Here is a 24,229-nt window from a genome sequence, read left to right as displayed (position 1 = left end):
AAATTCTGGACAAAAGCCGCACACTCCTGCCTCCGCACAGACTCTGGACCCTGCCGTGACCTCTTCCTCTTCGACCCCCACTCACCACAGCACTCCAGAAGGTCCAGCTCCTCCCTGGGCGTGGCCAAGGCCGAGATCCATCGGAGCTTTTCACTTCTGAGGAAACAAAACAGGGGCCCTGCTTCAGTGGCAGCCCAGGGGGTGTAGGACAAGGGAGATGATGGGCAATGAACGTGATCGTGGAAAAGACTTGTCTAGCTCACAAAGTTGTCTAGTTCAACGCTATCTGGGACAAAAGTCCAGGACCGGACAGGATCTTGTACTTGGACTCTAAATTAGTGTCTTATCACCCTTTATTTCCCCCCTTCTCTTTCCAAGTTTATCCTGATAGTCACATCTCAGGGTTTTCAAGTAGGGGCGTAAAGTCAACGTCAGTTGTAAACAGGTAGATGTCCCATTCGGGGAACTGTACCGAGAGAAATGTCCACCTCAGCATAGATTCTGTCTGTCACTGCGTAATTCCCAACACACCTCTGCCACCTCCCTTCTCCGAATGTCTCAGAGATAAAAATCAGTCTGCAACCCTAATCAGACCAGGGAGATACACCTTCTCACTTCTCCTGTCGTGAGATATGATCCCAGCCTCACTTTGTAATTTTCTAAAGGTCTTTACATGGTCTTGGCCTTGGCCTCAGCCTCCAAACACGCCAGAGTCCTTGAGAGCTGCCCCTGTTGCTCATCCAGGGGCATTGACCAAAGTGCCAAGCAAAGCACATGGGCCAATCTGCTCACAGGCTCTTATACCAGCCCAGTAAGTGAAAACAAGCATTACTGACCCCCGCCCCGAAATGTCTTCCAAAAGGCAAAACTGAAAAGTGTCAGAAACACAAGGATCCTCAGGCTATTAGGGGACATGTCAAACTTTTTAAAGAAGAGATTTTGTATATCTTTTATAACGTCAGTAATAGGTATAGCCCTGGTTGGCATGGCTCAGTTGGTTGGAGCAACGTCCCATACACCAAAGGTTGCAGGTTCAATTCCTGGTCAGGGCACATGCCTAGGCTGCAGGTTCGATCTCTGGTGAGGGTACTTATAGGAGGCCACTGATTGATGTTGTTCTCTCACATTAATGTTTCTCTCTCAAATCAATAAAAAAAAAACATATCCTCAGGTAGGGATTTAAAAATAATAACAACAGGTACAGTCTTGTAGCTGTTCATTGGCGTTGCGTACAAAATTTTTTAGGTATTATTTTTGTATATTCTCCAAAATGCATGTATGTGTAAGTGCATTTTTGATAGTTATTTAAAAGATGAGCCAATCAAAGTTCTCAGCACGATGGGTTTCTGCTCCACACAGGACCGGGCTGGAAGGTGGGAGCGAGGAAGCCCACGGCACCCAGTGCTTGTCTTTGTCACACACGTGCCCCCTGGCCCTTGGCACTGAGGAATTTCTGGCTTTCGCATGCACCCATTCACTCCTAGGAGTCAGTAATCCAGCCCTTTGGAGACTCCACATCGGCCCGTCTGCTTCCTGGTACCTCCCAGACTCTGCCCCTCCAGACTAAAGGGAGCACCGTGGACACCGAGCCTTGGCGGAGAATATGCACCCTTGCCCACTGCAGTCTCTGGGGTTGCCGTTAGCTCTAGGAGTCTGGGTGTCTCTGCAGATACTCCCGGTCCAGAGTGGATTCAACGGCGCTGTGGCTGTTTCCCGGTGCCCCTTCCTTGGCCAGGCTGCCGTGCCCCTGCACCCCCTCCCCGCCGCCAGCTCCTTTGCCCAGCCCCCGGCTTAACTGAGTCTCCGTGCTGAAGAGGAACTCGGACTGGGTGCCCTGGGTGTTGTGCAGCAGGAAGAGTCGGAAGAGGTTCTTGTGAAGCCCATGCAGCTTCATCTCACACTTCTCCCCTCGGATGGCAGAGAAGGGAGCGTGGTCGAACACCAGGAACCGGCTGCCCCTGTGGAACAGGAGGCTTTACTGTGTCCTCCCTCACAGCTTTGGATCCCGAGCCCCTGACCTTGTTAGCACGGGCAGCCTGCAAATTCTCCCGGAAACCATACAGTGGTGCTAACGTGCTTTCCAGACGGTAGCTGCAGAGTCCCCAGGGATCCGCCACTAGCCTGGCAAACCACGTATCTGGTCTCACGGACACTTCAGCACGGCCAAGAGTTGCAGAGACGGAACCAATATAAACTCCCCAAGGCCCTCAGGAGCACAGGGGTAGGCTCTGGAGCTGGCTAAGCCTCTTCGGGCTGGCAGGCTGAGCCGAGCTACCTGAACCTCAGACTGACTGACTGCTGAGAATGCGGCAGCTGACTTGCTGCGATTTCCTCTGTGTAACGTGGTGCAAGGTCTTGCCGTGTGACCTTGTGACATCTTTGTTGGGACCCCCTTTTTTTGTTCTGGATTGTTCTTCCTTTCTCTGCTGTGACCTGCACTCCATGGGCCGGGCACGGAGAGGGATTCCTCTAGCAACACGACCCCTCTCGGTCCCTTTTCGTCCCCCTGTCTTGCCTCTCCCATTTCCCCCCTGGGCTCCGGCCTCCCATTCCCGTCACTGACTCTCGGGGCCGAGACAGCAGCAGACAGTCATTGAAGAGATGCAGGTGCACTGGCCGCGTGTTCAGCTTCCTCCGCAGCCCCGGGGACATGCTGAACTCCAGGGCTGCCAGCTCGCCGCTCTTCACCAGCCAGCGTGACTGCGAAATGAGCGGGAATATCTGCAGGGCAGGGGGGCGGACAGAGAAGGCAGTGTCACAGGCACGACAGGGCCCAGGCTTCCTCTCCACCCCGCCCTCCCCACCCCGCCCCTTCCTCATAAGCTCCGCTGACCAGCATCCCTCCCGCACCTTCCCCCTTGCTCAGAACTCATCCCATTAGACTCTGTGTCTCCGAGAACCGTCCAACTGTGGCCCTTGACTATGGCGCAGCTCCCCAGCCCACAGCCCAGGCAATGGAAGGCGCCGATGGCCCACCCCAGAGTAGTGACCATGTGAGAGAGCTCAGCCCCAGAAGCCTGAACTGAAGGAGACAGAAGAAGCCCAGTTAGGGCACGGGATGAAAGGCGGCAGAGAACACTACGTGTGTGTCTTAGAAGTTCAAAGATTCAGGCAGCTCTGACGTCGTCTGTTCTGTCTTTGATTATAAACAAACACCGAGGAGCTGCTGGAACCAGATGTGGGAATGAGATTAAGGAGAACGAGGTAGAATCTGCTTGGAGCTGGAATTTGAGTAAAGATCAGGGCAGAAACTATGATCGATATGTAGACAAGGGATGTTCCCTCTGGCGAGGAGGTAAGAATGACATGTTGTGAGTTAGAATTTAAATGTGACGTGTCCATTGCAGCTCTGCATCTGCAGGGGAGGTTTGGGCCCTGGATTTGGATCCAGTTTTACATCACTTTTGTCACAGTAGTCGGAGATGATAAAATAGTCACTGGTTGAGGCACCGACATATCTTTTATGAAGGCTTTCGTCATAAGTTCTCTCTCGTCTGCCCAGTTCCCCAATGCACACTCTGCCCCTCAGGTAACCTCTGTCCCTCATGTCTTACGTATCCTTCACGTATGTATGTACGAGCAAGCACACGTACAGGCTTGCACCCTCCTGCTTTTCCACCGCAGCCAGGACACACAGTCCTGTGTCCCCCCTTTCTCACTTAAGGAATCAGGAGAACGAAGCAAGATGGAACAGCAGCGTGAACACGTGAGGTCAAAGACGGGAGGGAAGGGTGGGCAGGAGGGGGCTCCGTGTTGGCAGGTGACCTGCAGTGCGCTCTAGACCCACGCACCTTGCACTCGAACTCAATCTTCTGGCTCAGGTAGATGAGCTCCTCCGTGTGGCGCATCCTCTGGACGTTGCTGTTGCAGTCTCGGATCAGCTGAGTGCAGAGGGGGGCGAGGGAAGGGGGACGGCTGCGTTAGAGGCTTGGTTTGACCCCTGAGTGGCCTGCAAGGAGCCTGGAAGCCAGCAGCTGTGACAACTGCCGTCTTTCCTCTCGGGCCTGAACTGCGTGAAGGCAGCCTCGAGTTAAAGTTCGAGGACGCTGTGTATTTGGTATGACACGATCAGCACTCCTGGGCCGAGTGAGAGGCAGATGGAATCTGGAGCCTGTGGCGGTGAGAGCGGTGTGCTCCAGGCAGGAGAAGAGGCTACAGGGCGGGCGGGAGGTGTGGGGTGCAGCGAGGGGCCTGGGCTGGACGGGGGGAGCCTTCCCCGGGAAGGGTGGTCGGGGGCCGCCTACCTCCTCCAGGGCGTGATGTGCCTTGGTGGCCTCTGCTTCCTCTGAGGAGCCGGGCTGTGTCCTCTTCAGAATGTTCTGTAGGACACACAGTGGACCCAGATGGGGGAAGGGTGGCAAACAGGAAGGGGGGCGCGGTGGGCCACGGGAGAAGTCCAGGAACGACATTTCAGGAGTAAATTCACGCTGAGGAAGAGGGTGTGGGCAGTGGCCGAGAGAGGCCTGAAATCACCGCTCCGAGTTGAGGGCAGAGGTCCCGGGCGGGGTCGGTACCTGGAGCAGCAGTTTGAGGCGGGTGATGCGCTGGAAAGGCAGAATCAGAAAGGACTTGAGGGACAGGCGCTGGCAGATGGGGTCGCTCTCCAGCTTCTCCAGGACGTCGCGGAAACTGCTGTTCGTGTTCCTGCACAGACAGCGAGCCCCAGGTAAAGAGGGAGCAGGGAACGGGGGTGGGCACAGTGTAGGCACCCCACCGAATGTCCGTGGGTCAGGAAAGAAGGGTGGGACCCCGTGTGCACAGGGGCTGGTTGGAATGGCTGAGGGTCTCCCGTCTGGAAGTGGGTTGGGGCTTGAGACCACAGGGTGCGGGGCCGAGAACATGTGCCCCTCTGGGTCAGGGGTTGGAGGTCTGGGTACAAGGTCGCCGCCGAGCCCGCATGGGGGCCGAACGGGGTTCAGGTCTCACAGCAGATTTTGGAAGGTGCGTTCCTGGTAGGTCTGGTTGGTGACGTAAGGCAGGTAGACCCGGCGGAAGTGGGAGGCGTGGTTCAGGACCACGTCGCACACGTGGAAGGTGAAGATGTTGTTCTCGAAGTTCTCCTCCAGGTCCGAAAGGAACCTGCGCAGTGTTCACACAAGTCTCCTGAGACCCGCCGGCCCCCAGGGAGCCGCTGGCTGGCCCCTGCTCTGCCTTGACCTTGTGACATCCCCGCGTCAGCAAACAGCTTCTATCAACTGCCCTTGGCTCTGCCCCCCATGCTGTGCATAAGTCTCTGGTCCCCATATTCTGTCTCTTGTTTGTTTGTTTGTTTTTAACATGTTCTGGTTTTCTGATCTGTAGATGCTTCCCGAATCTCATCTCCAGTGCACTGCATGCCCACAGAACATCCCAAACTCCCTCCCAGCAGGCGGTTCTCATTCATTTGTCCATCTACCAATGACCCTGTCCACCCCCCCCCCTCGTCTTCAGCGCACAGGCTAAAGACAGCGAGGCTGCAGGGGTGCTACGTGGGAGAGGAGGGACCTTACGTGGAGCTGACGTCACGCACGTCCTGTAACCGAGAGAAGAGCCACTGGTGTTCCTGGTTGGTGAGGGTGGGCCGGAGCTGCGCCGAGAGCTGGAAATGGTCCACAGCTATGTTCAGGCTGCGCAGGTACGAGGCCTCCGACACGATGAGCTCAAACTTGGCCTAGGGGGTTGGAGAGGAGGAAGCGTCGTTAGAAACAGTGTTGAGTCCCTGGTGTGTGTTTTCAGGGGACGGTGACATGCAAGACAGATCCTCCTGTCGCTCACCGTCACACTGGACCCCAACCTGATAGCGAGGGAGAGGGAGAGAGCGTGGAGGCGGAGGGGGGCACCTGTGCGAGCCCCCAGAGGTGTGAGAGAACAGGAGGCTTTCCGGAAACTCGAGCTGTGTGTTGTTGGAATCACGCACCGAAGTAGGGGCAGCAGATGACGCTGGAGAGGCAACGGAGCAGGGGTCTGGAGGTCTGTAAAGAAGTTTGGACTCCAGACCACGGGCAAGCGAAGGGGGCTGTACATAGGGGAATGACTTGGTCTCGAACATAGTCCTAAGCACAGTGTGGAGAAAAGATTAGGAGGGGCAGGGGGCTGAACAGGTGAGAGACGAAGGGCTGAACAGCCAATTGGACAGGGAGAAGGGGCCAGTTTCCTGGTTATGTGGCGGGGCGGGGGGGGGGGACGACACAGGGGAGGATTTGGTGAAGTTAGAAAAAGGCTAGAAAAGAGCAAGAAGAGTCACTGCTAACGCCCCAGTTTCTGAGGTCGGTAACTGGATGAATGATGGAGTCACTTCCCAAGCCAGAGAACTCTGAAAGAGGACCAAGTTTAGGGGATGAAGGCGATTCGGGGTCGGAGGACAAGTGGAAGGAAGCAGGAGTGTTGAGAACAGGATGGTGGTGCTGTGATTTCATGGAAATCATCCAGCACTTGAGGTTCCGGCGGAGGGGTGCAGTGACCCACGACCCTGCCCCCTGACACCTGGGCTGGTTATACCCTGGTCCAAGCACTCAGCGTCCAGACGGATGAGTGGATAGAACAGAGAAAGAAGGCACTTGCACATGGGAGTTGACCTGGAGAACCAACGCCACGGCCGGACGGCCCTCCGGTACGACCTCACCGAACCCGGACACGGGAGGCTCGCTGAACCTCCCAAAACCTGGTTCCTCGTTTCATACAAGGAACGTGACCCCCACCTCCCCAAGATGTAGCATCAGCCCAAAGAAATGGAGACCCCGGCAGTGTTCTTTGATGAGAGACACACGTGCTCCCAGACTCAGGGGCTTGATTTCTCGGGACGTGAGACTGGGCTGGCCCGAACCCCCGGCGGACCCTCGAGTGAGCTGGAGATGCTGAAGGAGAGGGGGGTTCGCCCCGTCTCCCCACTGCCGGGTCCACCGATCTCCAGCCGGTCAGGGGTTTTCTAAACAAGCCCAGGTGCTTTAAACATTGAGGTCAGAACAGGGTCCCCAAGTCTAAGCTTCAAAAAATCCTAAAACTTATACTTGTCTCTGTTTGACTCGGTAAAATCATTGTTCATCTGCAAGTCCCTTGGGCCAAATTTTCTCTTCCCCAGCTCTAAAGGGGAGAATACGGCAATACAGTATTTGACTAATACTTGTCAAACTCAGTCCACACACTAGGTTAACAGCTAGATATGTGTTACTTGGTTCAAGCTGCACGGCAGCCCTGAAAGGTAGGTGTTTGTTATCCTCAAATTTTAGATGAGAAAACCGAAGTTTAATATACCTTGCCTAAGTTTACACAGCTAGTAAACGGTGAAACCGGGCTTCAAACCCAGGTCGGGGAGCCCGGGAAGGACTGCCAATTAAAGCAGCAAACATTCTTTGAACGATTACTATGTATTAGAAACTTCTTCTTTTTTAACTCCCCCAGTACCTCGTCACAATGCAGTTTTACAAATGAGACAGATGCTTAGAAAGGGCATGTAACGTGGCCGGAGTCAAAGCGCCAGCAGCGATGAAAGTGGGGTCACTGCAGGTCAGTCCGTCCAAAGCCTCCGCATTTGCACATTATTCTGGGACACCTTTCCACTGTGCTGTATTGTCTTCCCGGGGAGCCGGGCTTACCCCACATCTCAGACTGACCGTCAGAGCTCTCCATGTGGAACCTGTTAGCAGCAGTCACTTGACCTCAGACATGCAGCCTCTACCACAGCCTTGCTCTTGGGAGTAAAGACCAAGCAGAGACTGGCGGGCATTCAAAAGCCTGGACAGGTCCGATGGGCCACAGGACAGGAGCAAGGGGCACTCAGTCTTGGAGGGGCCCCACAAACGGCCGCTGGATGTGCCTTGGTCAAAGAGGAACCCTCTAGTGGAGGGCTGAAGCCCTGGTCCAAGAGGGCGATTTCAGTCTCGCCTGAAACAGTAGTGGTGGGATTCACTCCACACTCCCCCCACCAAATCCAGAAGCACGGCCCCCTGGTGTGAGTCGGAACCGGTAATAGGTAGTAGTAGCGGGTGGCCCGTGGCTTCAGGAAGTGGGGAGGCAGGATGGTGGGGACCCTGGGAGAGCAGAGTCCCTCCAAGATGGCATGCACAAGTGTGTGCTGGTGGGGGCGGTGCTCAGCGGGAGATGAGGGCGTGACCAATGAGATGCTCTCCCTCCGGTTCCCCGGGCCCCTGCCCCTCCACCCCGGCCCTGCCGGGTACCTCTTGCAGCTTTTGGTCTTCGTGGGTCATGGAGAGCAGCGCGGTGCTGTTGCGCACCACAGGGATCTCCTGCCACAGGGAGCTCTGGGAGGCCATGGAAAGATGCTGCAGGTAGGACTCCGAGGACACCAGGGCCTTCCGGGGCTGCCGCGGGGAGGCGAGCCCAGGGGCCTCTGCCAGGCCGTCCAGCCGCTGCTGGCTCTGGATCTCCTTGTTCAGAACCACATCGCTGTACTCCTGGTACAGCAGCTGGGCTGGCGGGGAGAAGAAGCGTGGGAGAGGGAGAGCATTAGGGAGTGGGGCATTCAGGCACAGACAGACACAAGCCACCAGGCTGCTTCCGGCTGTCCTGGCACCTCCCGCTTCCCCGCTGTGACAGCCTCGAGCCTCCTCCAGTCCCGGGCGGCAACCCAGGAGCATCGACAGATCTGTTCAAGGTACTCACAGGAGTTGATGAGCTTCGAGCAGCGTCTTGAAAAGCCTCCCATCACCTCCTTTGGCTTCTTCTCCCTGTGGAGCAAGGAAGGGATGCTTGCTGGCCATTCGACCCAGAGAGGCCTCGGTGACTGTGGATGAGGTCGTCTCTGACCCCTGGGACACGCACTGGCACGGCAGGGCCAAGGCCCCTGGGGAGGCGAGTTGGAGCCTGACCCACTGTGGGGCAGTCTGGAGCTGTTTTGGAAGTCATGTTGATCTTTTACAAGGGGGCTAGTTCATGGCCAAAGGGCTTAGGGGGATGGAAAATTAGGACTCGGGTAACAAAACCAGGTGGATCAAGGGTCTCCCTACCCTGGAATCCTGGGGTTTTTTTCTTCCTCCTGGAAGGGACAGGGTCTCAGATCCCTTGTCAACTAACAGAAATCTCAGAACCCTAAGACAAGAGAGAAGAAGTGTGCCTGCGGGAGAGAAGGCGACTCACCGAAAAATGATGGTGTCTGAGGAGCCGAAGGACCTTTCCGGGGCTGGACCTCTTGTATCTGAAAATGGGAATGGGTGGAGTGACTGAGGTCTCCGAGGGACACTCACAGAGAGCCGAAGGAGGTGAGACATGGAGGCATGGGGGGGTGGGGGTGAAAGGGCTCCAGTGGAACCTGGGATGGAGCGGAGGGCCAAAGCAGAAAGCATTTGAGGACCTTACGGCCAGGTACGGACACACCATTAGCTGGACAACCAGAGGGTGTCTTCTCTGCTGTGAGCAGGACGCCAAGCAGGTGTGGGGAGGGGGGCGGTGTCCAGACCACCGTAGGGAACAGACACACAGTATAAGAAACTGTGGTGACATGCAGACAGAGCTGGAGGGGAAGGAGAAGCAAGGGCGCCGGTGGGCTCAGAGAGGCTTTCAAAGGCTTCCCTGTGTTGGGGTTGGACACATGGGTGAGTGAAGCCCGTGAGGGGAACAGGAGGGGCCCTGGACACAGACGCCGGGCGTGGTAAGGGCTTCGGAAAGCCTGGCCCGAGGAGGGCCCCCTGCTTACCTGGAGTGCCCTCGGGTAAGATGGAGGGTCTGCGCAGGCCCTGCCGATGCCAGCCCTTGGGCTTATTCGAGGCCTCAACGGAGGCCTCAGTCTGTCCACTGCTGCCCTGCGGCGGTCTCCCCGGGTCCCCTCTGTGGGGCCAGCTGGACGCCTTCTCCAGGTGGGGATGGCCGGGCTTTTCAGGCTGCCTCGACTGACCTAGATCCGACCTCCTCAGGCCATCGGCTCCTTCCGGGGGGGCTGCTCTTCTTAGAGAGCCCCTGGCGGGGGCCTCTGCCCCTCCCGAGAGCCCTGGTTCACAGGCGGGTCCCTGGACCGCGAGGATCCAGGGCGTGGTTGGGGAAGAGGGGCCCGGAAAGCCCGCCGTGTTGCTGAAAGCCATGCCAGGGGACGCTTCCCTCTTACTCCTGCTGGTAGGAGCCAACGAATCTGTCGACCGGCCCGTAGCTGGCGGCCAGGAGGTCCGTCCGGCAGAGTGGGGGCTGGAGACTGTCCACTCTTGACCAACAGGCCTCGACTTGGCTTGGCCCCCTGAATTCATGAGCGCTTCCTGGACGCTCTTGGTCCTCCCCCGGGACTTCGGGGGCAGCGGGGGTGGTTCGGTGAGAGGCTCCGGGACAGGGGCGGGGCGAGGGGGCCGGTAGACCCTGGGGCTGTCGTCAAGAGGAAGGGAATGGCGGGGCTGGAACGAGTCCGGGGTCGGGGGTAATGGCTTGTTGTATCTCAGCCTCGTGGAGAAAGAGGTCTGGGCGTGGGGGGGCTCGTCTGGGGTAGAGGGCAGCGGCCGGTACTGCCTCGCCACAAGGGGGTCCGGAACTTTGGGGAGCGGGCCCTTGCGGGGGCCACGCGGCCCTGGACTTGGGGCCGACGGAGGACAGCTGCACCGCCTCAGGGTGGGGACCGGCCCGCTGCGGTGACCGTCTGTCTCCGCGGTGGAGGGGCGGACGTGCCTCTTCTCTGGGAGAGCAGGGGGTGCGGGTTCCTGGGGCCTCCCATCTACAAAGGCGAGGGGGGGCGAAGAGCCATAGGCAGGCGACCCTGGGGCAAAGGCTGCCATAGGGGTGGGGCCCCAGGGCTGGCGGCTGTGGAGGCCGCTGGGCCTGTCTGGACTGGACGTGAATTCTCGAGAGTCCTGCCCCAGAGCAGGCGAGGAACCGGAGGCTTCTGGAATAACGCCGCAGTGCCCAGTGCTTTTCCCGTCCCTTCTTGAGATCGCAGAGCCACAGACGGCAGGCTTGGGGGGCCTCTGGGGCAGCTCTGAATGCAAGAAGGAAAGGGATACTCCCTCGAGGTCCGGAGTCAGCTGTGTCCTCCGGGAGCCCGGGAAGGAGTTGCTCCTCACGTGGGGGACGACGGCCCCTGGGAAGCTGGCCAGGGGGCTCTGGGGGCTGGCGCAGTCGGAGCTGCCACCCGGGTCCACCGCGGCCTCTGCAGAGGGGGAGCGGAGGAGGGGGGCTGGGCGAGGCTCGGAAGCCCCACCGGGGGACGGGCTGCTGATGGAGAAGGTGGCTCTGGAGACTTCTGGGGAACACGAAGCAGGAGAGGCCTTTTTCCTGGGGATGGCGATTGGCCGGCTGGCAGACGGGGAGGCTTCCCCGGGTGTGACAGGCACAGAACCTGGTGTCCTTGGAGGAGTCTCGGGCGCGCTGCCAGAGTCCACCTCGGCCCCCCTGCTGGATGCGGCCCTGGTCCCCAGCTCGGGTCCCTCCTGCTGGCTGTGCGGAGCTGTTTTGTGGTCAGGTGACCCCGCAGTGGAAAAGGGCTGAGGGGCACTTCCCATGGGCTCCAGTGCGGGAGTCAGAGCTACGGGAGGCGGTCGCTCAGCCGGAAGCTCCGTCTGAGTCCCAGGAACCCTGGGTGCGGCCTGGCAGGCGCCTGGAAACAGGTCCCCACCGGGAGAAGAGGTCTCGGGGGCTGCCAGGGCCAGGGCGGGGGGGCCGTCAGGCTCTTCCCCCTCTTCTGTGCCGCTCTCTGCCTCCTCTGCCCACAGCGCAGCGCCATTCCAATCTTCTGCCTCCTCCTCCTCCTCTTCCTCGTCCTCCTCTTCCTCCAGCATCGGTCCCGCTGGCACACCCCCACGTCCTTGCCTTCCAGGTACACTCACTGATCCCCCCACTACGCTCTGATTCTCCGGGTCCTGCGCATCCACCCTGCCCTCTTCTGGGCCCCTGCACCCCCTCTTCTTCTGTTCCCCCACCTCCGGGTCTTCCTGGCCCCGAGTGCCCCCCGGCCACTCATCACAAGGCAGACCCCCCAATTCTGCCTTAAGCCCCTCCCTTTCTCCTTGTTTCGAAGGCATCGCGTCATCTTGCGTCTGCGCCTGTTTTTGCCCCTGTCTTCCCTCCATACCATTCACCTGCTCCCCCACCCGTCCCTGCTCCCCAGGAAGCCCGGCCGAGCACACGGCTTCCCGCAGAGGCTCCCCCGCCCGACAGCCCGCTGGCTCCTGTCCCTGCTCCTGTCCCTGCTCCTCTGGAGCTCCCTCAGCCCCCTGCAGCTCCTGCCCCTTCCTGAGGGTCCCGCCCTCGGAGCCCGGCAGCAGGATGGTCTCTGCAAGGCACTCTTCATGGGAAGGTGGACCTGAGAGCTGAGCAAGGCCACGGGGGGAAGTCTCCTCGTCCGCCTCTGCGTGTCCAGTCCCCGGCGTCAAAGCAGGGAGCTCTGGTCTGGACTCCTCTTCCAGTGTCCTGCTCAGTGCGCTGGGCACCGGGGCCATGGGCGGAGGCTTCCTCTGGCTGGGGCAGGCTTGGCACTCCAGGGGGGCTGCAGCCCTTGGCTGGCTCTCTGCCCAGCTCTGGGACTCTGCCTCCTGGCACTCGGGAGTGGCCCAGGCCTCAGCGGCAAGGTTTTCCTGGCTGGTCCCCACATCCACAGGGCCTTCCTTGGGGTAGCAGGTCACGCTCTGCGTTCCACAGTCAGTCTCGTCTCTTACATCCCCCTGCTGGGTCTCCACAAGTTGGCGCCCCTCTGCCCACTCACAGGACGGCTCCCGGCCTTCCTGAGTTTCGGACCCCATGGCGGGGGTCTGGCTGGTTCTCGTGAGCTCTTCAGGGGAGACGGTGAGTTCCGCTGTGGCAGGGATGGGAGCCGGTGCTCCGGGTCGGGGCTCCTCAGCCTCCATCGGGGCTGAACCCTAAAGAGGAACAACAGACAAGGTCTCACCACCTCTGTTGCCTTCACCAGTCAGGGGGGCAGACCATGGGGAATGAGAGTAGGACACATCCTGGGCTCCACAGACAGTCATTCTCGGAGACACCAGCTACTGAACAAAATAAGCAAAAACTTGTCATCTGGCCCTGGCCAGCATGGCTCAGTGAGCTGAGCACCGGCCGGCAAAGCGAAGGGTCTCTGGTTGATTCCCCGTCAGAGCACAGGCCTGGCTGGTCCAGGGCAACTGACCAATGCTTTTCTCACGCGCTGATGTTCCTCTTCTTCTCGTTCTCTCTCCCTGCCCCTCTCTCTAAAAATAAATGAAATCCAAAAAAAAAAGAACCCCAATTGTCATGTACTTTTTCACTTCATCAACACTTAGCAAGTGACCCTTCAAGCCCAGGGCATTCGGTAGTGAACAGGACAGTGCCCCGGAGCCTGCAGTCTGGGGGTGATGAGCGATTACATCGGGGATGTTAAGAGTCCGGTTGTGGGAGTCCCAGTAGCTCCAGTGGCCATCGGTGTCTAGATGGAATTATGTCTCATTGTGTCTCCCTGTCTACTCTCTGGACACCACAAGTGACTCAGTCCTACTTAACTCCAAGGCACTGGGAGCAACACACCCCAGGTCTAATAGCCCAAGAAGCCACGTCGGAGGGGAATCTTCCTCCTCATCTGCCAACGGGGGATTAAAACACATCCAGTCATCAGAGCCTGCATTGGAGGCAAGGTGCCACGGGTGCACGCCTTTCCCAGGTCTGGGTCGCGCCCAGCCTGTCTCCCATGGTGTCCAAGCACAGCCTTGCTCCTAAGGAACAACTTCGTTCTCAGTTGCAGCGGCAGCTGTTATAACGTAGACATGGCTGACTAGATGAGACCCTCAGTGGACACAGAGGCTGCCTGTTTCAAGTAGGTCAATAAAACTGTTACCCTCGTTATCACACTCTCCCCTTCTCTCTAATAACCTGGTGAACCTTTCTTGTGGCTTCTCAAAATTTTGACCTTCCCTACCCGGTTCTCACCTCCAGCAAATACTTCCCAAGGTATTGAGACACTGAAAGACAGGAATTGTTTCAGTTTCTTGCAATTCGGAGCGATGGACATTGAGTTCTTTCCATCTTCCCCCTCTGACGGTGCAGGGGTCCCTCCCCATTTAGCCCCAGCCCCCTTAGCTGTCCTGCAAATGGGAGGTCATCCCATGGGCCACCTCTCTCCCGCCTTCGCCTGTTAGAACCGTCTCACCAGCATTCAGGCACGCTCACGCTCACGCCTTCCTCGTTGTTCTAACCTGTAAAAGGAGCTGTTCACACCTGCGGCCTTCAGAGCCTCACACCTCGCCACACGGCACTGGCTCGCTTACCTCTCTGCTGGAGTCCTCCCCACGTGTGGCCTTACTTTTCTCACACTCACTGCACTTGTAGTTACACAGTTAATGTCTGTTTTCGGGGCCAGACCGTGAGCTTTATGAGGGCGCAAACATTGCGATACTAACCACTTGATATTGCATGCATGCATGAAGAAAGGAGGAAAGCAGAGTTAAAAGAGTGTTGTTGTTCAATTTCCAGTTCTGCCTTTTTTGTTATCCTGCTGATCTGAAAACACTTGCGGAAATCATTTCATTTATTCGAGCATCCATTTTCTTATCTTAATAAAGGGGATAACATGCTTCCTTTGCAAGGAGTTCTCATAAAAAGTAAGACAGTGTGCAAAGTGCACTGTTAAGTTGAAGGGCCACAGAAGTGTTAGGGATTGTAATTACTGTTGACGAGAGAAAAAGTGTAAGAGAGACGTACAGGGCTTACGAGCTGGAAGGACCTTTAAAGAAAGACAGAAACTCGGCCGAAGCCACAGATGAGGGAACTGAAGGTCCGAGAATCTGGACACTCGGGTTTGCTGCGCAAAGGGCACAGGTGAACTCAGACCAAGGTCTTGTGACAAGTCAACACTCAGCAGCCAGAAGTTCAGGGATGAGAAAGGCGGAAGGTGGCGGCCTTCAGAGACTGCGGGTGCCTGTGGGACCACGGCTGCGCCTGGCCCTGCGCCCTCCTGCCTGAGCTAGGCTTCATGTGGTGGCCCGCCACCCAAAACACCTACTGTACTGCTGAGGTACTACATGTGCGCACATGCCTGCACAAGCACACATCCACACGCATGTGCATGTGCACACACATGATGAGCCAACCTTGCAGTTTCTACACAGAGACTGACATAACCAAATCAGCAGGTCCCTAGACACCCTGCAGATGTGACAAGTAAGTGACAAGTTCCCGGCCACCCTACAGGCACAGATACCATCTATATGGGGCAAAACCCCACTGTGTCTAACGTAAGCATACTTATGTAGAAGGGCTCTTAGCCCTGGCTGGTGTGGCTCAGTGGATTGAGTGTCAGCCTGTGAACCAAAGGGCCACTGAATCGATGCCCAGTCAGGGCATAGGCCTGGGTCGCAGGTTCCCAGTAGGGGGCGTGCCAGAGGCAACCACACACTGATGTTTCCCTCTCTTCCTTCCCCTCGCTCTAAAAATAAATAAATAAAAATCTTTAGAAAAAAAGGGGGGGGCTTTCATACTCTTTTCCAGTGAATTGACGCGGTGCAAGATTTGCCCCCCTCTATCTAGCCCCAAGGACAAAATACTATAATCACTACAGAGGATCCTGGGACGTGACCCGATTTTCTCACCCACACGTGAAATAACAGGCTTGCTCCACGTAAACACGTTGAGATTCTTGGTTCGCACCTGCCTAAGGAACAGCGCAGCTAAACCCGAAGTCCCCGCCAGCCCCCGCCCCACCGTCCTGGCCCCACCCCCACCGACTCTGCCGTGTCCTCAAAACAAGCGGTCTCTGAACATCTGAGCCTGTTTCTGCCACGTGTGTGTGCACGCCACGTGGTGGCGGACACCTCCAGTTCCATGCTCGTGACACAGCACACACCTGCCTCCGGCAACCCCGCTGACACTATTGCTGACACTATCTTTATCCGTCTGGAAATACTGGAGGTCACCGGCTCAGCCCCCCCTCCCTTGTACTTGACCCTGCCCTATCACAATTCTACTGCATTCAGGCACTGCAAACCTAGAACGCGGCAAAGCGAAAGGAAATGCGTAAAGCCGATTCACACAAAAACGTCAGGAGAGAGCCCCCGCACTACGCATTGTATTACAGTGGCCTCCTCACCCCCTTCTCCCCTGGGGGGCGCGTATCACTAACTGAGCGCAGGCAAAGGCAGTGGCAGTGGCTGACCCCGTCCACGTACGTCCACGTGCGACTTCAAGACAAAGCTGCAAACCACCCCGTTAAATCAGTGTACGACACAGCTCTGCATCTCCCTTGGCGTCCCTGACACCTCGGCTTTTGTCCATTTCTAGCCCAATTTTGTCCAATGCAGACACAGGACTGCATTTCAAAGAGAGCCCCCTGCCCCCACCCGCACTGCACTGCTGCTTCTGCTTCTCTGGGCCCACGCAGACCGCAGCTCTGAGGACCGGGCTCCCTGGATTTTCTAGCAGTGACCATTTCAAATATTCTGAGTGACGCCCCAAGTCTCTGAAACCCTGGAGATCACAGCACTTCTGTACTCACACTGTATCATCTAGACTGCCGCTGCCCTTAGGAAAGTACCCCCCGGATCCGAAGATCTGTTCTCATTCTGATGCAGACAATGAGCCTCCACACAGGCGGATGCCTTTATTCAGTGCTGATGTTGCTGCCCCCAAGGCTACAGAGGGGTTGAAATAAGCTCTACGAACACTACACAGATATAAAAAGTGACTGCGAAGCCCTGTGTCTCGTCCACTCTAGGGAAGCCCCACCGTCCCGGTGAAGCTGTCATAACCCTCTCCCATCTAGTTCCCAGCATCTGGAAACGCCGCCGTGTCCACTGCCCCGTAGGCCTGACGGGCGCCCACGGAACGGCATGCATGACATGTGGACACGTGTCCCACAAGCCCACTGTGGCGCCACCGCCATCCGCACGGATAACAGGAGTGTCTTCAGCACAACCCCTGAGGGTGACCAGATGCTCTGGCCCACCTGCAGACACTAGAAGTGACCAGCTCCTGTCCACTCCACAGACGCAGTGAGTGACCAACGCCTGACTGCACCTGATCGGTCCACACCACGGACACTTGAGTAACACAGCTCTTGCTCGACCCGTGACCCTGTGAGTGGCCCCTTCTTGTCCACACCACAGTGACTAACCACTCCAGACACCACAAATGACACCTTCTCGTCTGTTCCACAGACGCCGTGTTGATGTGGCCACAGACAACCTCAGACAGACCACACCGTGGGCAGCCATCCACCCCAGGGACCCCTAACACCTCCTGGCTCCGGACTAAGTTTAGACACATGCTGTCTCCTCCAAGGAGGGATTCCTTTGCACACCTCCTGACCTCTCTCCCTTCCCTACCAGGATAATGACATACATTCCTCCTGCCAGACGGTCTCACTCAAAATTGACACCCACACCCTTCCTCTGGCCAGCCCCACCCTCCCGAGAGCCCCCTCAGGAGAGACGGCTTCAGTGTCAGGGCCACAGACTGGCTACCAAGGGCCCTCGTTTTGCTAGGACCTACCTAGGCCAGGAGCTTCTTCACATGCTGGGTGCAGGGAAAGAGGGAATCTGGGAAATGGGCCACATCCTGAGCCTTTGGGCACGGAGCTGGGGCTTCTGGAGTAGAGGAGGGGTCTTGGAAGGCCGTGGGGGGGGGCAAAAGAGGGAAGAAGCTGGAAAAGAAAGCGCTCTCTCTCTCCCTTGTCTGTTTGACACACCCCTCTCCCTCAGTCTGACGAGTCCTGGCCAGAGTTCACTTCTGGTAGACAGGAGGGCAAGTCAGTCTGGGGAACCCAAGATCCGGGAAGGGGAGAGGGGCCGAGGTCTCAAAGCCCAGGGGCCTCAGGACTGGCTCTCTGAGGGCCGTCTTCCTGGGAGGCAATTTTCAGTGATGCTCAGAACTAGACCCCCCCCCCCCCCCAACTTCTAACTCTAAACAGCTCCCTTCCCACCTCCCCAAGTTCCCAGCACAGTACTGTGATGGACACGGAGCTTTGGAATTATTCCCCAGATGCGGGGAATGAGGGGAGGGAGACAGAACCCACTTTACAGGTGAAAACACCCCGGCCAGAAGGGCAGGGGTAAGGACTTAGACACAATGTTCGAAGCCGTAGGAAGGTAAGTGAAGGCAGGCCCGGGCCTAGTGAGGAAAAAGGAGACAATGAAACATCTGCAGGTGGGGAATTCGTCCACAGAGGGAGCCGCAGTTATTCCTTATTATAGGGACTAGCTTTCAGGAGACCCAGACTTTGAAGAGTTTTATTACTGGCCTGGGGGACCTCTGGGGGCAGGGTGCCCATTTCCACGGCGGGACCAGGCCGAAGCGAGCATTTCGGGCAAGAGCATTCCCTCCAGCTTCCCTCCTCTTCCTCACCAGGATACTCGGCCCCACGCCCCGTACTTGGCCCATCTGCCCAGCCCCCCCATTTCCGGAGCCTGCGTCTGGGGACCGGGCAGGGGCCGGCCCCAGGGCGAAGGCCTAGCTTCCCGGTCCTTGGCGTCCCTCGCTCACCTCCGCCGGGGCGCTACAGCCGCCCTCCCCGGGCCAGGAGCTGCGAGGGGGGCAGGGCACCCACCTGGGCACTGTCACATGCTGTCCCGCACGAGGGTCCCTCCAGGTCCCAGGCGCCGGCCGGCCGTCCCCAGCGCAGGCCCCGGCTGCCTCGGCCGCCCCACCCGCGCCCGCCCCTCCCCGCCCGGCCGCGAGGGAGGGACCTGGTTCTCCAACAAGTTTCAGGTGAGGAAACCAGGGACACACCTTCCAGGGGGAGGGGCAGGGCCCGGCGGCGCCGCGGCCCCATTGGTGTGGAGGGAGCGCCCGCGTCACGGCTGGGAAGTGGCGGCCCGGGGCAGCCCCGGGCGGGCGGGCGCACGGGGCTGGCGGCTGCGGCGGGGGCAGCGGCCCGCGGCGGTGACCCGAGGAGGAGGGGCCAAGAAGGCAGCGGGCGCGGGGGGCGCTCCTGGGCCCCTGCAGGTCTCTGGACTCTGCCTGGGCGCCTCTTCCCCCTGGGTTTCTCCAGGTCTCCACCTGAGCCTGACTCTGGGACGTGGCCGCCGGCCTCCCGCGCGCTTATCGGGGTCTCTGGCCGTCTGAGCTTCGCGCGACTTTGGTTCTCGCTCGGAGTGAACGTCTCTGCCTTAGCCTCCCTGTGAGTCCCTGTGTGGGGAAGGCTCCATCCTGAGTTCTCGCCCTCCCCTCCCTCCGCGGCCATCTCCTCGGGGCCTAGGAGCGAGCATCTCTAAGCCAGCTCGCCCAGGTCTTTCCTCTTTGTACCATCTGAGTTCACCATGGGATGATTACACACCTCGGGGTGTGTCTTCCTTCCTTCCGTCTTCTGCCGGGACCTCTGAGAGAGAGACAGAGAGAGTGTGTTTGTGTGTGTCTGTGCCATCCCCCTGTTTTCTCCCGATTCTTTCAGGGAGAGCTTGTATTCTGTGGGTCTGAGTCCAAACCTGAGTGGGCCTACCTACAGTTACGCCTCTCCATAGACTTCAAAAGTGCCAGAAAGTTCTGTGGTGCAGCCACAGACACACAGTGAGGACCTCTCACTTAGGAGACTGAGATTGCTCTTTTTAAAAAATATGCTTATTTATTTTTAGAGAAGGGAAGAAGAAAGAGAGGGAGAGAAACATCGGTGTGTGGTTGCCTCTCATGTGCCCCCTACTGGGGACCTGGCCTGCAACCCAGGCATGTGCCCTGACTGGCAGTCGAACTGGCCACCCTTTGCTTCACAGGCCCGTGCTCAATCCACTGAGCTACAGCAGCCAGGGCACAGCTGGTCTGAAGGTTGTGGGTTATTGTTCAGCTGTTTTGTTCGTAGGAATGCCACGATCCCTAAGCCCAAACAGCTAGAGGGGCAGAGCATTTCCAGATCACTGTGCACTGAAGCCAGCTGGCCCTGCCTACTAGGTTTTTGAAGGGGGGGCATTAGGATAGTTGGTCATGAAGGCAGAAAGGTGTCTTCTCCCATCCAAGTACTAACCAGGCCCGACCCTGCTGAGCGTCCGAGATCTGGTGTGTTCAGGGTGGTGTGGCCGTAGACAGAAAGGTGTCTTCCCAAATAAAGCCCTGAAGCATCTCTATGTTCAAAGAATGTGCTACCCCAGTCACACTACTCTGAGGGATTAAGCCCTAAATTCGGCAGCCTTCCGCCCACCCTACGCTGCCACAGGTAGGTGTGGGGAGCAGTGCGGGAAACCAGGACTAGGGAGTTCAAGCAGGCAAGAACAGGCCTGGCCTGCATGTAAGCTCAGCAGTGGGATAAAAGGTGAGTGCAGTGAGTCAAAAAGTTCATTGCAGCATTACTGATGGTAGCCAGGATGTGGAAGCAACTTGGGTGTCTGCTGAGAGATGACTGGATAAAGATCACACACACACACACACACACACACACACACACACACACACACACAGGAATATTACGCAACCATAAAAAATGAAATCTTGCCATTAGAGATAACATGGGTGGACCCAGTGGGTACTGTGCTGAGATAAACTAAATCAGACGGAGAAAGATAAATACTGTATGGTCTCACTTAGTTGTGGAATCTAAAAAAAGGAAAGCCAACGGACAAATAAAACAAAATAAGAAATTAAAACCCAGGCTCATACAGAGAGTCCACAGCCATGGTTGTCAGAGACGAGGGGCCTGAGGAGGTGAGTGGAAAAGGTGAGGGGGAACGTAGGCAATGGTACCGTGTGGTTGCACAGAGACGGGCGATTATTAGAGTCGGTGGGATGACCGTACTGCAAGGCTAGCGAGCCCCAGGTTGCAGGCCTCTGCTGTTCCGCGCTGCCTCCCGGGAGTGGCCCTGACCTCGGAGGCGGAGCTGGCCTGCCTCCCACAGCAGCCTGGCTGCTCTTCCGGCTCCTGCCAGCTCTGACCTATCAGCGTTGTTGTTTTTGTTTTTGTTTTTCAAGGCACCGCCCTGGCTTCAGTGATCTCTGGGCTCTCACCCAGACGTTGCAGCCTGCAAGGCTTGACCTGGCTTCTCAAGCGGGAATGAGATGTAGGAGTTAACACTTACCTCTGAGGGAGTTAGCTCCTGTGGGGGCCGTGCCTGTCTGTCTGCAGGGCCCTCCACACTCCCCTTCCCTTCACTTCGCCAACTGTGATTCTACTTTCTTTCTTATTTCTTGATACTTTCTCTTCGTGCCTGGCCTTCTTAATCAGGCCTGTCACCCTGTCCTAATATGTTGATAGAGAAATACAGTGGCCTTCTCTCAAGCAGGAACTCATCAGAGCTGTCCCAGGGGCTCTCGCTGCCCTGACCAGATAGCCTCCTGGGGACACCAACCTGTTGTTGGGGGGCAGTCTCCCGCCTGGTTAACGCCGACTCTCAGCGAATCCGGCGTTGGTTCTCTGAACGCTGCTCCGGCCTTCCTGACTCTCCTTTTTGCCTGATCCCATGACTTACCTTTGAGTTGATTCTGAAGTCAGTTCTTTTCTGCGCTTGGCTGACTACGGTCTCTCCATCTTCCTCCTTGAAGTCCACCTGACCTTCACTTGGCTGCTATGGTTCTTAGCCATCCGGTTCCATTCTGATGAGCATATTTTTTCTTTTCTCATCCTTTGCACATTGTCCAGAGCCTAAATGTAGTGATAGTCAAGGGATAAGTACTAAGCGCCTCATTCATTTACTTGATATGCTTCTTAAGAAACCAGATATACAACTACCAAGGCTCTGCCCCCCATCCCCAAGGAACAGAAGAGAAATACAAGAAGCAAATGATGACAGCTGAGCGTGGTGGGTGTCACGGTGGGACTCACGCCACGTGTGATGGTGGCGTAAAGCAGGGAGCGCTGCTTGGGGAATAGGAGAAGGCTTTATGGATACAGTGAAGTCTAAGCTGACTTGTCTTAAGAAAGCGCTCCGGCCCTTGGTGGAGAGCAGGACAGAGGAAAGGCACACCAGAGGCAGGCCTGGATGTACAAAAATGGAAACCTGATCACCTTCTGTTCGGGGAAGAGAGACAGGTGTGGGCCTAACGTGAGGTGGGCGAAGACATGGCAGAGAAGAGAAAGAAAAACAGGGCCGCGGTGTGTGGTGATGGCCACGTGCAATTAGCTTCGTGGTGATCACTGTGCAACGCACATGTATATCTGAATGTCAGTTGTACACCTTACATACACACCGTACTTGTCCATTGTACCCTGATAAAATGGAAAAAACGCCTTTAGAGGAGCCACATCTCTGGAAGTAGGGAGTCCAAACTCAGCAGCACGCATGGCCGGCGAGCTGCTCGTGACCGGCTGGCTGCCTGGCCACACGGTCCCCACGTCTGACCACCAGGAACAAAGAAAGGGTCTCAGTTCCTCCCTAGTTGGTCCAGTGCTGTCCTTCCCTTCGCTAGAAAGTTCCTGGCTTTGTCCCTCATGTCAAGTCCTTGATGTCCATTTCTGGAAGTGTCCTGCCCCCGCTATCCAAGTCCCCAGCGGCTGTCCCGGTGGCTGTATAAGTAGCCTTTCCTCACTTTCATCCTTTCTCACTTTCCCCCATTCTTCCAGTCCCAGTCACAACCCCCACACCTGTCCGCCTCCTCAGAGGGGCCCAGAGGATCCCGCTGTCACTGTGTCCCTGGGCTTCCCCTGTGAGGAGAGAGGTCCCGGTGACAAAAGAGGGAGTGACCAGTTACGAGGGCTGTGTCACAGTTCTCATTGCCAAAGCATGAAAGACACCCTACTAGAGACGAGGATAAAGATGAACAGAGAGGCAAACGCCAGTCACATCAAAAGAAACACCCTTCTGATTCCCTTAGGGTACAAATATTCTGGGCTCCAGAGTTCCAAGACAGGGATATTGAAGGCACTGAAGCCAGAGCAGCGAACCTTAAAAAGAAAAGCAGAGGTAGGAGGACAGTTCAGTCCTGTCCTTTTCAGAGACGGCCGAGCAGCCAGAGAGGATGTGACCGGAAAGATCCTGCTCCTGGCTCCCCGGCGGTGGCCCGCAGGGGTCTGCGTCCTCTCCCGACCACTCAGGCTACCAACTGAGGTTACTGAGAACTCACTTTAGATGGTCTGTATTCGTGATACCATTTTACTATGCAGAAATTCAAGGTAGGGTACGCTCCTTGTGGTAATATAAAAGGCAACTATGACACAGACTTTGTTCCTAAAAGAACTTGGAAAATTCAGATGGAAATGGTCAAGTACTATTCTACAGCAATCTCTAATAAGCAGAGAGAGAGAGAGAGAGAGAGAGCTGAAAATAATAATAATACCAGAGAAATTCAAAGGACAGTCTAGCTAACATGGGCCAGAGTGGTAAGAAAGACTTAACTGAAGAGTTGACTCTTGCTTGAGCTTCCCACAGGGAGGAAGTGTGGCTGTGGGAGATACATTTCCATGACAGGTGATGCTCTGCACCACTCCCCAGTACCCAGCCTCCATTCCTAGCACACAGGTGCGCAACGGTAGAAAGAGCAGCATTTTGCAAAAGGAGTGAGTGGTCTGAAAGCTGAGTGTGAAGCCTTGAGACGCCGACTCGGGTATGTGCGGAGGTGGCGGAAGGCATTATTACGTGGAACAACCTTCACCCTTTTCGCCTAAATCACCCTGCACCAGGGCGTTTTTGCCCAATGTGCTTCTTTGATGGATTCGCCAAAGCACACTCGGGATTTGGTGCCCCATCAGAAGTATACCTCGGATTTCTGGTTCCTGAAGGTTTCCTGCTTGGCAGAAGTTATAGCGCCATCTTGTGGAATAAATGGTTTTGCTCATGGTCTTTTTGGTCTGAAAAGAATGGTTGTCTTCTGAAAAATCAGTCTTGAAACACATTCTTGGCTCTAAATAATTCTTGAAACACACAGTTTCTGAGTAACTAAAGATTTCTCACATCTTCTACACCTCGGGTGGCTGAATCCGCAGCTCCTGCTTTCTTGTTTTCAGAATAATCACACATACTAGGATCTAATATTCTCCCCATCTCAGGCTGCTTTATTTCGTCTGTGTGCTTCAGGCTTGGCTTTTAACCATGTCCAAAGGGGATTGGTCTTCTTTGAATTGAGCACAGTAACTCTAAGCTGCCAGTGAAAATAAGGATAATAAAGGAAGAAATAATGGGTGCCCTGGTTTTTATCTGTCTCCGCCAGAGAAGTTGGGCAAAGGAGGTCCTTTAATTTTTAGGAGCTGAAGCACTGGAATGGGTGCATTCCAGAGAAGAATACACAGCTGCCAGAAATGTACAGAACCATTCCCTGGAAATGTTGGCGGGGGAGGAGGGTGCCCTAATAAAAATTCCTGGGAAAATGTTTCGTTTAGAATCATCAATTCATGGAATCATTGAACAACTAGTGAGACTTTTAGACGCTCTGCCCTCCAGGGGAGGGGAAACAGGCCCAGTGTTTCGTGACTCGTGGAATTGCGTTCCTCGTGGAGGTTTGGGACCGAAGGGTC

The 24,229-nt window shown here is 56.6% G+C and overlaps 1 protein-coding gene across 3 annotated transcripts in view; it reads right to left on the bottom strand.

The window, feature by feature from the left end:
- Positions 1-24,229, bottom strand: part of ARHGEF5 (Rho guanine nucleotide exchange factor 5) — a 32,164-nt gene that overhangs the window by 5,047 nt on the left and 2,888 nt on the right. Inside the window, exons 2-14 of one of the 3 annotated variants that reach the window (XM_037143624.2) lie at positions 21,252-21,424; positions 9,629-12,761; positions 9,073-9,130; positions 8,599-8,663; positions 8,154-8,407; positions 5,490-5,650; positions 4,927-5,079; positions 4,515-4,644; positions 4,245-4,319; positions 3,792-3,881; positions 2,564-2,721; positions 1,797-1,958; positions 86-156 (exon numbers count right to left, since the gene is read on the bottom strand). In XM_037143624.2, the coding sequence (XP_036999519.2) occupies positions 86-156; positions 1,797-1,958; positions 2,564-2,721; positions 3,792-3,881; positions 4,245-4,319; positions 4,515-4,644; positions 4,927-5,079; positions 5,490-5,650; positions 8,154-8,407; positions 8,599-8,663; positions 9,073-9,130; positions 9,629-12,749 (4,498 nt within the window). In that variant the 5' untranslated portion in view covers positions 12,750-12,761; positions 21,252-21,424. The other 2 variants (XM_037143626.2, XM_053663165.1) reach the window with 2 other exon arrangements.

This window comes from Artibeus jamaicensis, unplaced genomic scaffold (assembly GCF_021234435.1).
Source record: "Artibeus jamaicensis isolate MK-2021 breed Jamaican fruit bat unplaced genomic scaffold, CSHL_Jam_final contig_1044, whole genome shotgun sequence".
NCBI classification, from domain to species: Eukaryota; Metazoa; Chordata; class Mammalia; order Chiroptera; family Phyllostomidae; genus Artibeus; species Artibeus jamaicensis.
Note: the sequence above shows the minus strand (reverse complement) of the source record. Positions and strands in the feature narration are given on the sequence as shown.